At 42.1% G+C, this 14,378-nt stretch overlaps 1 protein-coding gene across 3 annotated transcripts in view; it reads left to right on the forward strand.

The window, feature by feature from the left end:
• The window catches only part of SLC44A3 (solute carrier family 44 member 3), a 184,165-nt gene extending 170,382 nt beyond the window's left edge, over positions 1 to 13,783 (forward strand). For all 3 annotated transcript variants that reach the window (XM_040359964.1, XM_040359965.1, XM_040359967.1), the window contains 2 exons: positions 5,840 to 6,076; positions 13,124 to 13,783. In XM_040359964.1, coding sequence (XP_040215898.1) covers positions 5,840 to 6,076; positions 13,124 to 13,228 — 342 coding nt within the window. In that variant the 3' untranslated portion in view covers positions 13,229 to 13,783. The remainder of the gene's footprint in view (positions 1 to 5,839; positions 6,077 to 13,123) is intronic.
• The last annotated feature ends 595 nt before the right edge of the window (positions 13,784 to 14,378 follow it).

Here is a 14,378-nt window from a genome sequence, read left to right on the forward strand (position 1 = left end):
CATGAGCCTGTGGGGGGACCAGTTTGTTGGGGTTTTTAATTAGTTTTTTCTTATAACACGGTTTACTTCCGCTTTATTCCAGAGGAGAGAGATGAGGTTTCTTCCTTGCACTTTAACCAGTCATTCAGCGCAGGATTATTCAGCGAAACAATGCAGAGACAATAATGATGTATAAAGTGTCTTCCCATAACAGCAAAACATATTTCTGTTTACTGTGGTCCAGCCATTTATTTGGGTTATACTGAGACCGATTGTGGTCACACCTGCAGTGCTTTCAATTATTTTTCCTGCTCAGATTTTGTATTTGTTGGCAAAATAATTCTGAAAGCCCCAGATAACCTTTGCTGCAGTCTGTTACAGATCTTTGTACTGGATGTTATACATGGAGACTAGTACAAAATCTGACAGAATACGGGGCTTGTGATCGGCTTTCTTCAGGGCTGGTTCATATAGGCCCCATAATGCACTCCGGCACAAGTAGAATGCATAGATTTGCTATTATGTGTCGGTTTCTTACACCAGGGGTCTCCAAACTTTCTAAACAAAGGGCCATTATTATTATTTTAGGCATTAGCGGGAGTAAACAGTGTCCTATCTTTAGTATTAGGGGGAAAAATAGTGCTCCATTGTTGGTGTCAGTGGCAGGAATTGTGCCACATTGTTGGTGTCAGTGGGCAGAATAGTGTCTCCTATCAGTGAGATGAATAGTGCCCCAAGGGCCAGATAAAGGCAAGCAAAGGGCCACATCTGGCCCCCGAGGCCGCAGTTTTGGGGACCACTGGCTTACACCAATGGTCTGCACTGGGACACATTTGGAAAATAAACCTGCTGTGCTGTCCTTTTTCCTTATTCAAGTCAGTTTGATGGAGCACTGCAATTTATCTATGCTGACATGTACTAAAACATATGTCTGCTGTTAGCATGCTCTTTTTATACTCAGGCACTTTCTATCAAATAATCAGCTGTTGTAGTCCTCACTTATTAACGGCCAGTTCACACCAGACGCAGTTCAGTTCCGTGTGCATTTTTTCTGCACTACAAATGCATGCACAGTGTTTTCCATGTATTCCAATGGCTCTAGTTGGCTCTAGTTCACATCATGCAGTCAGTTTCCGGTCAGTTTCTGCATCGGAAACTGACTGTATGGTGTGAACTAGAGCCAACTAGAGCCATTGGAATATATGAAAAACACTGTGCATGCATTTTGTGCAGAAAAAATGCACACGGAACTGTATGGAACTGCGTCTGGTGTGAACTGGTCCTAAGTGTTTTGCATATACCGGCTATTTATTAGGTATACCTGTTCAATTGCTTAGTAACACAAATTACTAATCAGCCAATCACATGGCAGCAGCTCAATGCATTAGGCATCTGGACGTGGTGAAGAAGACTTACTGAAGTTCAAACCAAGCATCAGAATGGGGAAGAAAGGGGATTTAAGTGACTTTTGAATGTGGCATGGCTGTTGGTGCCAGACGGGCACCAAAAACTGCTGATCTACTGGGATTTTCATGCACAACCATATCTAGCGTTTACAGAGAATGGTCCGAAAAAGGGAAAATATCCAGTGAGCGGTATTTGTTTGGATGAAAAGAGGGGAATGGGCAGACTGGTTTCAGATGATGAAAGGCAACAGTAACTCAAATTACCACTCATTACAACCAAGGTATGCAGAATACCATCTCGAACCTTGAAGCTGATGGGCTACAGCAGCAGAAGACCACACTAGGTGCCACTCCTGTCATCTAAGAACAGGAAACTGAGGCTACAAATCCCACAGGCTCATCAAAATAAGATAATAGAAGATTTAAGAAAGCTTTGCCTGGTCTGATGAGTCTTGAGTCTTCAGCTGTGACATTCAGGAGCGTGATGAGGACGGGGAGTACAGCAACTCCGAGTTCAGATTTTTGGGTGCCGATATGTAAGAATGAATAAGGAGATCTGAACCGATGTGCCCACCTGAGCCTTCAGACGGAGAAAGGAGCGCGTTCCTCAGAGCAAGGTTTATCCGGACCAAAGTTTTTCCATTTAACTTTGGCCATCAATCGATTGCTGTACGGCTTGAAGAGAGCGTGGAATACAACAGTGATCCACTAAGGAAGAATTCAGGAGATCTACCAGGACTCCAGTTGAAGCATCGATTTGATATTCACGGCTGTAAGATCCACCGCTGCAAGGCGAGTTGGATCCACTCCGTCCGGTAAGAGTACCCATCTTTCCTCTCCCCCTCCGGATGGTGAAGGAACTCCCGGGTGTTTGTTTCAATATATACAGTTTCCATTTCACATTGAGAGACTGTTGAAATACTTATCGTCGCTATAAGTTCGACTTTTTGGATCTTGGCAGATATCCAATCATTTTTATTTGTGGACTAACACATATTTATGAACACTGGATGGTGTTTTTTTGTCTTCATCAGTTTTTTGAGGAATACTTATATTGGGTTCACATTGTGGATGTTTTCACATTACTGTGGTTTATATAGGACATGAATCCCCTAAGACTTGTATTTCTTTACACCAATTTGTGATTTATTTTGTGTTTTGTGATTTATACACATTTATGTTTTGTTTTGTACAAACAATCTAGTGTTATACACTTGAACTTGTTTTGTGTTTATAGAGCATTCCATTTTCCCTGCGATTTTTTTTATTTTTTTTTGCGGTACAGCTTTGCCGCAAAATAGAAGGAATATTCTCAGTGTTCCCTTCACAGGGTGTCACAGATCATTACTGTGGGAGGAGATAGTTTTATTACCTCTTATCCAACCACAGTAGAAATGCTACACTTTATACATATATATATATATATATATATATATATATATATATATATATAGATTGTAGGGTCAGAATTTGGCATAAACAACATGAAAGCATGGGTCCATCCTGCCTTGTATCAACGGTTCAGGCTGGTGGTGGTGTAATGGTGTGGGGGGATTTTTTCTTGGCACACTTTGGGCCTCTTCGTACCAATTGAGCATTGTTTAAATGTGAATATTGTTGCTGACCATGTCCATCCCTTGTATGACTACAGTGTGACCATCTTCTGATAGCTACTTCCAGCAGGTTAATGCACCATGTCACAAAGCTCAAATTATCTTAACTGGTTTCTTGAACATGACAATGAGGTCACTGTACAATGGCCTCCACAGTCACCAGATCTCAATCCAAAAGAGCACTTTTGGGAAGTGGTGGAACAGGAGATTTGCATCCTGGATGTGCAGCCGACAAATCTGCAGCAACTGCGTGGTGCTATCATGTCACTATGGACCAAAATCTCTGAGGAATATATCCAACACCTTGTTGAATCTATGCTACGAAGAATTAAGGCAGTTCTGAAAGCAAAGGGGGGTCCAACCCAGTACTAGCAAGGTGTACCTAATAAAAATGGGCATTGAGTGTATATATATCCAGTTCTACAGCACTATATTTTCTCTGTTACTGTAATATGTAGATATATAATGGTTCACAAGCCAAACCCAATAAATACGTAACCCCCTGTTCCTCCATATATAAGGTGCTCAGTACCTATATTCCAGTGCCGTCAATACAACAAATATTGTATTTCTGTCACAGAAATGAAACAATAAAGTGTCCAGTGTAGTAGCAAAGTGCCACAATTTCAATAATAAAGTGTCCAGTGCAAAGCAGCAATCATTAGTGCTTCACTTTACTCCCAAGTGCTCAGTGAAGCGAAGAAGCTCTCTGAAGACTTTAGAAGATGAAACGTGTAAGCACAGAGCTAACAGGTGCTGACGTCATACCGCATGGAAGTGCTGCGCTCACATGGGACGAGAGTGTACTCGACACAGAGTAATAACAAGCATTTTATCTTAGTTCTGGGACACAGCACAGTTTTATTTGTTTTTTTGGCATGTGATTGTATCAATAAATAAGGATTTTATGCTATGTGGGCGACTTTTACTTTTGTTGCTTGTGCTTGATCTATGTAGTGAGCGTGGTGTAATATACTGAACAAGATGGGTGGAGTAGCTTAAAGGAACAGCATCCCCTTTGAGAAAGGTGCTTATTGACCCCCTTCTCGCTGGTGTGCAGGTGATGGCACAGAGCAGGAAACACTGATGGCACAGCAAAGGAAACACTGGTGGCACACCGAAGGAAACACTGGTGGCACACCGAAGGAAACACTGGTGGCACAGAGAAGGAAACACTAGTGGCACAGAGGAGCAAACACTGGTGGCACAGTGGAGGAAACACTGGTGGCACAGAGGAGGAAACACTGGTGGCACAGAGGAGGGAACACTGGTGGCACAGAGGAGAAAACACTGGTGGCACAGAGGAGAAAACACTGGTGGCACAGTGGAGGAAACACTGGTGGCACAGAGGAGGAAACACTGGTGGCACAGAGGAGGAAACACTGGTGGCACAGAGGAGGGAACACTGGTGGCACAGAGGAGCAAACACTGGTGGCACAGAGGAGGAAACACTGGTGGCACAGAGGAGAAAACACTGGTGGCACAGTGGAGGAAACACTGGTGGCACAGAGGAGGAAACACTGGTGGCACAGAGGAGGAAACACTGGTGGCACAGAGGAGGGAACACTGGTGGCACAGAGGAGCAAACACTGGTGGCACAGAGGAGGAAACACTGGTGGCACAGAGTGTAGTGCGGAACACTTTGAATGCAGAATTGATAACGGCATCATTAAAATTGGACACACTCAGTGACGTTAAGCACTAATAATTGCGGCTTTGTATTGGACACTTTATAATTGAAATGGTGGCCCTTTTGCTACAGCAATGGACACTTTATTGTTGAAATTTAAGCACTAAAAACTTTCTGTGACTGAAATATTTGTGGTATTAAGTGCACTGTAATAGTGGTACTGAGCACTTTATATATAGAGGAATAGGGGGTTATGTATTTTTTGGGTTTGGATTGTGAACTGATTATTATATATTTGCATGTTACAAGCAACAGAGAAAATATGGTACTGCTGTTAACACTTTCAGGGAGTTAACATGTATGTAAAGCTAAAATGTATTTTTATTTTAAATATGTGGAAGGGTTCTAAGCTCTGTCAGGTTTTTATTGCCATCTGTGTCCCTGGTGTGGAGATTCGCCCTCTTAATCGGTCCTGATGTCCATTGTCTCTTGTACTGAAAGTGATAGGAAATCCGAGTGATGAGAAGAATTGGAGACAAAGGAAAATCTTCCAGTAAATGAACCTCTTTTAAGCGGGGATATCTCATCTCTTTGGAATGATTTCCTGGGAAGAGAAATCTCATGGACAATTTTTTGGTGGAACAAATAGATTCAACATATCCCTTGTTTAACAGAAGTCAACCTAATAGTCAACCTCTGTCGAACGGCCATTAATGGATCAAAAATTCGGCTGGTTCCTGCTGAACTGGTTGAATTTGGATCCATCTATGACCTGCTTTAGCCTTAGGCCTCGAAAACACGGTCAGTTTTCCCGAAGAGCTTTTGGCCGGGAATCCCGGCCGTGTGTATGCCGTGTGTATGCTCCTTGCAGTTTTTCCGACTGGAAAACTGCCCAAAAACCACTGGACAAAACCAGCAGACTTTTGCCTGGCGTTTTTTGGCAGTTTTCCTATGGGAAAAACTGCGATGGAGCACACACAAGGCCAGGATTCCCGGCCAAAGCTTTTCCTGTTGGAAAAACCGGTCGTGTGTAGGGGAAAAACTGAACTGAGCAGGTTCTCGGCTTTCCCCTCGGGATTTCCGACTGGAACTTTTCCCATTGGAAATCCCGTACGTGTGTACGAGGCATTACTGTTACAGTTTGTCTACCAAAAGGCATATTTGTGATTTGAATGTAATGTGTTTAACTTTTTTTTTTGGCTTTCCCCTAGGTCTTTGTTGTGTGTTTCACAGTATTCGGAGGACTAATGGCTTTTAATTACCATCGAGAACTGCATGTTTGGGTCATCCCACTGCTGTTAGTTGCTTTCTTTGCTTACCTAGTTGCCCACAGTTTCTTATCCCTGTTTGAAAGTGTTGTACAAAGTCTGCTCCTGTGTTACGCAATAGACATTGAGACCAATGATGGTTCACCTGAAAACCCCTACTTCATGGATCAGGAGTTGACGGTGAGTAAGCATTAATGTGTGCAACTCTTGGGCCTATTGATACAAAGACACCTTTATTTTTGGCAATTTTGTCTTTCACAGCCTCTCCGTTTCTTCCCTCAGTCAAACCCACATGCTGTAACGCCGATGCAGAGATTTTCGCTGTTCGAAGGCAAAAAATAAATGTTAGAAAATGTACCCAGCACATGGGCAGGGGGTCCGAAAAGCAGATTAAAAGGTGACACCCCCTGCTGGCCAGTAAAGATGGAGCCAGAGATTCTCCACAGTCTTCCCGAGACTGGAGAACAAACCACATGAAGAACAGATGATTAGCAGCTTTTACAATGCATCAACAGAAACCTCTCCAACGGCATTACAAACTTTTTTTGCCAAGGAGATGTTTCATTCCTAATTACAGCAAATTAGCAGAGGAGTAGTGAACCATGTTTGATTATAGCTGGGGGATGTTGTTATGATTAAACTTGCTGACTGTAGCCAAATCCAGCCTACCTGTTCCTGGAATCGATGTACACTCGCAACAAAAATGTGTCCTCCACCATTACAAGAGACTAGTGGCGTTCTGCCAGAGCTAGAAATATGAACAGAACCGTACTGTACAGCTGAAATTTTTAAGGGATTATTTGTGTTTAATAAGAAAAATATAATACTGTATTGTGAGGCACTTACATTTTGTATTTATGAAGGCATCAGTGAGTTATTGTAGCAAAGTCCTTATGCTTAATGAGATTACCCAAACCATAGCTAGCCATATTAATAGCAATGTGATGGAAGATCTAGGTTTTTCAAGTTACACAGAACCATGTAAATATCATTAATGAAAATTGACAGTAATATTGGTAATTACTGGTGTATTCAGGGGTCTTTTTCTTGCTGTAGCTGTCAGGTGTGCTTAAGGCAGGTTACAGATTACAACTGCTGGCAAACAATGGTATTTTGTTAGAACAAAAAGTACAATAGTTCTCTATGGCAGTGTTTCCCAAGTGTGTATCATGTACCCACTGATGGTGTGTAGCCTAACTTCTTTTTCATCTATTGAGGTACACAGAAATTCATATACTGTCTAGTTATACTGCTGTCTGCTGGAGGATTGGATACTGAAAAGCCCCAAAAATGTATGCCAGCCCCAGTATAAACCCTCCTCTATCCAGCATGCCTCCAATTGGTGTTAGTACCCTGGGAGGATTGGCATCTACTCATATTTTGCTTGGCTTTTTTTTTTTCTTCGATTTCTCTTTGGATTCTTCTTTCGCAGACTTCAGTCAAGATTTCTTACTACATTGCTACTTGAGCTCTATGTAGCAGCTGTCTGGACTGATCTTTACTAGGCCTCTCTTTAGAGTGCCAGTCCCAGTCCCCTCTGGACTGGACATGTGGGGCTAGGTCTGAAATGCGACCTTTGGGCACTGGTATCTGCTTTGGCGCTTTTCAGACCTTTGTGTACTGGTAAAAGTTAGCAGTAGAATGCTTTTTAGGTCCAGAGCCATGGCTGGCCCTTTCTCTGTAGGCTCACACTGTTGACTAGGCAAATTAGGCTGAAGCACTGGGAGCTACCTCTTTATTTGTACTGCTGGACACCTTTTGAAATTTCATATTACCACCAGGGTTATTGCAATCAGGGGTTAACGCCAAAGGACTGTGTGCTGACACCATTAGCTGGGTAGTGTTGGAATTCCAATCTCCAGTCTGTTTCTTCTGCCCACCCACAGCGACCTGGTCTCCTCTGGGCACCTGACCCTCATCAGCACGACTGCCTGGGTTTTGAGTACTTAAGCCCTTGTCTTACACTTTGGGCCAAGATGCATCACTGCCATGTGGTTAAAAAGAGGACAGTCAGGATACTATGGGTGTTCCCAACCCATATCCTTCAAACAAATTCAGGGGTATCTACTTGGTATCCACTGAATGTCTGTAATCTTGAATCTAGTGACCATGTAGTTAAGGTCTACATTACTGGAATCCAATAAGGCCAAATTACTAACCCTGTCATCAGGGACCTCTACTCCTGTCATTCAAGACTTTGTGTCCAGAATCGCCCAATTCCATGTGAATACTGACCTCGGAGGCTCCTAGCACACCCCATTGCCCTCTGAACATATTGAGGTCTAAGATCAGAATGGGCCACTGGTCACTGTGACCACATCTGACTCAGATTCAAAGGCACCACAGTCTCCTGCCATCACTTTTTGAATTGCAAGATTTTTTTTTTGGCTCTTATTGTTACAGGCATGTACTATGCTGCATTTGGAGAATCATCTTGCTGTCCAGCTTCAGATTTTTTCGGAGCTGCAGAGACCTCTCTATGATGCTCACTATTCAAAGTTCAACTATGCAGGCTGGATGCACACGGATGAGTCTTCGGTCCCACCTGAGAGTGTGGTGGATATGTCCCCATTTGAGGAAGAATTTGTTAAACATTGGTGTATACCCACTACGGATCTGCCAGTGACCCACCTTAACAGGAAAATCACTCGAAATTTGGAAGGTGTGCTTGCCTTTAAGGATTCTATTGGAAGACAGTTGGAATCCCTCTGACAGGTTCTGCCCTTCTTCCTGTACCGGCTGTGACTTAAATTTGTCAATCTGTGACAGAATAGGTTGGATCCCTCAAAATAATCTATCTGCCTCTGCTGTAGACCCCTTCTTAATTGAGCATGTGGAAAAGATGTCTGGAGTCTTATATTTCAGCTGTGATGGCTTTGTTACAAGCATCTTGGCTCCTGTCCCACATGGGTCTGTATTCTATACAGATGCACAGAGCACTCTGGTTAAGGTGTTGGAACGTTGATGCCATATACAAAAGAATATGATTAGCTTGGCCTTCCAGGGTACAGGTCTCTTTGGTTTTACACTTGATAAAATCATTGAGGATTCTATGGAAGGCCAGAGTATTCTCCTGCCTCAACTTAAGAAACCTAGGGAGAGGTCAGCTGAACCTTCTCTCTCACCTACTTATGCAGTAGGTGCCCCCCTTTGCCTTAGGAGACTGACTCTCTGGCAGCCCATAAGGCTCTAAGTCAGAGACCAGCTATGCCCAGGCTAATCCTTTGCCCCTGGCGCCCCCTTAAGCTGGCCACTCCTGCGCTACAATACATATTAATGCCCCTTTCCAGGTCTCCCTATGCTCCTTTTCACCCCTTGCTCCAGAACATGTCAACTCTGTCTTTGGAGCTGTGCCCCATCTGGGCCACCACTCTTTCTCCCAGGAAAATATCCTATCCTCAGGACATGAAAAGCCCGTAAAGAACAACTTCACCCTTATCCTAAAAATTACAACAAAGGCACCTTTATAAATGGTGATGAAGCTTTGAGGCCAGGTACAGAGACCAATGCCTCACTCAACCAGAAAGTAGAAAAGCACTTGTCAGTCCCACTCCCCCTTCAGTTAGAACACACCCAGGGAACATACTTCACCCCTTCCTCCCCCCCTAGTGTTAACCCCTTCCCTGCAGTGGCATTTTTATAGTAATCAATGCATTTTTTTTAGCACTGATCGCTACAAAAATGCCAATGGTCCCACAAATGTGTCAAAAGTGTCCGAAGTTTCCGCCATAATGTTGCAGTACCGATAAAAATCGCTGATCGCCGCCATTACTAGTAAAAAAAAAATAATAAAAATGCCATAAAACTATCCCCTATTTTGTAGACGCTATAAGTTTTGCGCAAACCAATCAATAAACGCTTATTGCTATTTTTTTTTTACGAAAAATATGTAGAAGAATACGTATCGGCCTAAACTGAGGAAAAAATGTTTTTTTTATATATTTTTGGGGGATATTTATTATAGCAAAAAGTAAAAAATATTATTTTTTTTCAAAATTGTCGCTCTATTTTTGTTTATAGCGCAAAAACTAAAAACCGCAGAGGTGATCAAATACCACCAAAAGAAAGCTCTATTTGTGGGGAAAAGAGGACGCAAATTTTGTTTGGGAGCCACGTCGCACGACCGCGCAATTGTCAGTTAAAGCGACACAGTGCCGAATCGCAAAAAGTGGCCCGGTCATTGAGCAGCAATATGGTCCGGGGCTGAAGTGGTTAATCCTTTTTTTCTTAGTCTATTTAAGCTGCCCTCCACATTTTTATGGCCCTGGTTCTCGAGCAATCTAGAATGTCAGCCTCTGTGAACTAGGTAGCTTGGATGGTTCCTTCTACTTGCATCGGGGATTCACTCACTGAAGAACCATTATTCCCAAGACTACTCTATGACCCTTCAGAACAGGTGTTTTTTTCTTTATTGGGGGATACCGCTTTGAGCAAGTTTCCTACTTCAGACTCTGTTAAACACCATTGAGGTGCTACCGTAGAAGAATGTGCTTTTTCAGATTTCATGTCATGTTCCTCTCATCTGGTAGACTGTTGACGTAGAGGAGAGGTTAACATGCCTAGGTGTGCCTCCAATACTGCCTGGTAGGTGAACATTTTCGCTGGAGAACCTGGGCCTCCCTGAATGGTCAGCTGGAGTTACACATTAGTTTCCTGCTGCTGGTATCCATCTACAGGAACAAAGTATGTATTGATGGCTGTGTGGTACCTGTCCATGTGGGGATAGGTCTTCCTTTGTTGGCTGATTTGTAGCCTCTTGAGAATGTTTCATTGGATGCCTTCTCTTGCCCTCCTATTACTCAGGTCAACGTTCTGCTGAGATTTATATCTCTTGCTCCATGGCTGTTGACAGTTCCCTTGATCTCAGGAATCGGGCACTTTCTTAGACCTATAGCAAGACCGTTTATAAACAGGATCTTCTGAAATGCCCCAGTGGTGCCAGGGAAATGTATGAGCTTTATCATCGGTTTTATCTCGCCCGTTTAGGGCTAAAATCTCACCTCAATTTCCCTTGTGGGGGTATCACCCATGCACCTTACCCTTCAGTTATATTGACTTTGTGGGATCTAGCCCAAGTTCTCTGACTGTCTTAGGAGTCAATATACATCCGTGGTGGGCTGGCCACATACGTTTTTTTTTCCCCTGCATAAGAATTTGTTGGTCTATCTGTTTTTGTGGGGTTCTGGTTTTCAAGAATCTTGCTTGACCCAGGTCTGTGTTCCCTTCCTTGTGGAGTAACGCTACCTCTGGCGGTGACCTTTCTTTTTTGTTCTTGAACATCAAGTAGATCTCATTAGGTGTCGGCAGTGGGCGACAGTCCTTCAGGCAAGCAGTCCAAAGTTCTGCTCACTTGGGCCTATTAACCATCGTTGCTCTGATACCCACCCCACCCCTTAGTTGGACGGCTTTTGGTCGCCCCGGCAGTATCTTAATTCCTTTTTTCTCTCAATGGACGAGGAAGAAGGTAGAAGTTTTGTACTCAGACAATTATTTTCTAGGAGTTCCTTCAGAGAGATAAGTCCCATGACTCTGTTTATGTTCATGCTCTTGGTACTACTTGTTGAAAACTATAAGGTATTCTAGGTGAAAGGAGGATCATCATTGGGCTACTCTTATCCAATTTTGGGACATAGATAAATAGGAAATTGTAAGGGCATTTAGCCACTTTCCCAGATATCCCCATTCTAAAATGTCTTCTCCATAGAGATCAGCCTCTGGTGAGTAAATATTCAAACATTCTGTGGTGAGATATGAATCTACAATGAACTTGATCTGTCTTCCACAGTTTAAAGCTGGCCATGCAATGACTGAAATTTAGTAGGTCCAGGAGGAAGCAATCAACATTTCAATCGGTGTGTAGGCTTTCCTAGTCATCAGAAGTGGTTTGTTTTAGCTCTTGTTCACACTGGTGCGAAGTTTCAAAGTTGCATGACAAGTCGCACCTCATTGCCACCAATGGAACCAGAGGTCGCTGCAACTTTGAAAAAGGTTCCAGTCCAGCTTTTTTCAGATTTCATTGCCGCAATGAAATCAGAGGTGCAAATCACACTGATCTGCGGCTTTGAAATCGCTCTGAAGTAGTGTGACTACTGGTGTGAACTAGGGCTTATACTGGTAAGCCACTGATCAGTGTATTCTGACAGAATACAGTATCCTGGTGGGGGGAGATTCTGTTTTGTTTTTTTGTTTGTTTATTTATTTACAGCCCACTAATGAAAAAAGTTAACAAAAACGATGCTTATGGACTTTTAAATGCATTGATAAATCGCGTCTTCTAATAAAGCCAGGTCCATTCGTTTAGAAGACAAACTTTTGGAAACTGTTCAGTTTTGACCTTAAAGCGGGAGTCCACCTGAAATTTTTTTTTTTTTAACATTAGATTGATGCTCATATTGTCAAGGGGAATCGGGTCGTTTTTTTTTAAATCGAAGCAGTACTTACCGTTTTAGAGAGAGATCTTCTCCGCCGCTTCCGGGTATGGTCTTAGGGACTGGGTGTTCCTATTTGATTGACAGGCTTCCGACGGTCGCATACATCGCGACACGAGTAGCCGAAAGTCGGTGCGGCTCTATACGGCGCCTGCGCACAGACGTTCGGCTACTTTCGGAAAATCGTGACGCGATGTATGCGACCGTCGAAAGCCTGTCAATCAAATAGGAATGCCCAGTCCCGCAGCCCATACCCGGAAGCAGCGGAGAAGATCGCTCTCTAAAACGGTAAGTACTGCTTCGATTGTAAAAAAAAACACCCGATTCCCCTTAACAAAACGAGCCTCAATCTAATGTTAAAAAAAAGGTTTTTAGGTGAACCTCCACTTTAAACTGTCAATAAAATCTATCAATAAATGGTGTATTACATGCGGTTAATACTGAGTCACGAAGAGATTTGTTTTCTGTAATAAAACCAAATCTGGTTTATCCTGCTGTACTGGGTCATGTGACAGCTGTATATATCGATTAGGAAAAAGGTACTTAGATTTTTTTTTTTTAATTAAAATAATTACAGTGCCATCATCCATATACAAGGGATAATGTGAAATGAAGAGGGTGTGTTTAGTATCACTTTAACATATGATAGTAACCCTAGCTCCAATCAAATACATTTTAATATGCCTTCATATAAACCTGCTTTATGTTTATGCCTCTTCTAATTTGTGTTGAATTTGTGCAACATTTATTGAACTGCACTTTTATAATATATCTTGTGGTTTCAAAATTGTTTTCACAGACATTAATACACCAAAGTAACAGTGACCCAGAGGCGATAAAGAACAGGCCACTGCAGAACGGAGAGGATGGAACTGAGCTGCGACCAATAGCAAGAGCGGACTGAGTGCCTGACATGTTCTCTAAATAAAGACATATGGTGGATGACAAACCCCTCTTACCTTGCCGGTACATTACCTAAACCAGTCGATTCTTCTGGCATTTGGGAGAGGCCTAGCCACAAAAAAACGCCTGTGGATCCTTGAGCCCAAAGGACTGTGTCCAGTGTCATTTCATCCAGAATTCTACAGTGCCTTTTACACTCTACACTAAACTAGGGTGTACTGTTTATTAAATTGCAATATACACTATAAAAAAAAAAGCTTTTTGCACTTGCCATCTTTATATTGCTGTTCATCATTTTCTTTAAGATATACTCATATTTTTAAATATTACTATTTGAAATGTTTGCAGAGCCTGTGTTTTATGTGCTTTTCACATTATGTAACACAGTGAGAATCATTATATTTTTATAAAAGATGTATGATATTAAATGTTGGACCAGTATATATTTTTTTAATTTTTGTGTTTTTTCAAGGAGCGCATCCTACAAGTATGTGCTGGGAGACCACAGGTACACTTTACAATAAATGGTTATTCCCAATCGCAGTGTAAAGAAAGACTTGCCTTTCTTCTGTTGGTACAGAGAGAGTGTGACTGCTAGAGAGTACAAATCTGTGGAAAATCAAGTACTTATTCAAGTGATGTACTACTGTATATAGCAATGCTTACCGTAAAAACAAAAGAAGTTCACAAAAAAAAAAATCCAATTCTGTCCAACAGTCAGAAAGCGCCACAGCTTACCTTAAAAGTGCTTGTAAATCTCAGACATAAAATCTAACAAAGCACATATTTCTATAGTGTTTACTTGTATCTATACAAAGTTCAAACCGCATCACGCAAAGCTTGTCACCCGAAAGAAGCGCCTGATCCATTTTTGGGCAACAAGCTTAACGCAATGTGGATTGCCACGCGATTTATCGAGGCAGAACAACACCATGTTTTTATGTTATAAGGGAAAAACTTGCGTGCTACTATGTTAGAATTTGTAAGTAAATATAAGCCATCAACCTCCAGTTAATATAGTGAAAATAAACTCAGAAAAAAAAAAAATATATAGTTATAATGTATAATGACAGTGAATTGGCTGCAACCACTTAGTGTACTCAAAAAACACTGCGTAATAAATGCAAAAGAGAAAGATAGGAATTGTGCCT

This window comes from Rana temporaria, chromosome 7 (assembly GCF_905171775.1).
Source record: "Rana temporaria chromosome 7, aRanTem1.1, whole genome shotgun sequence".
NCBI lineage: Eukaryota > Metazoa > Chordata > Amphibia > Anura > Ranidae > Rana > Rana temporaria.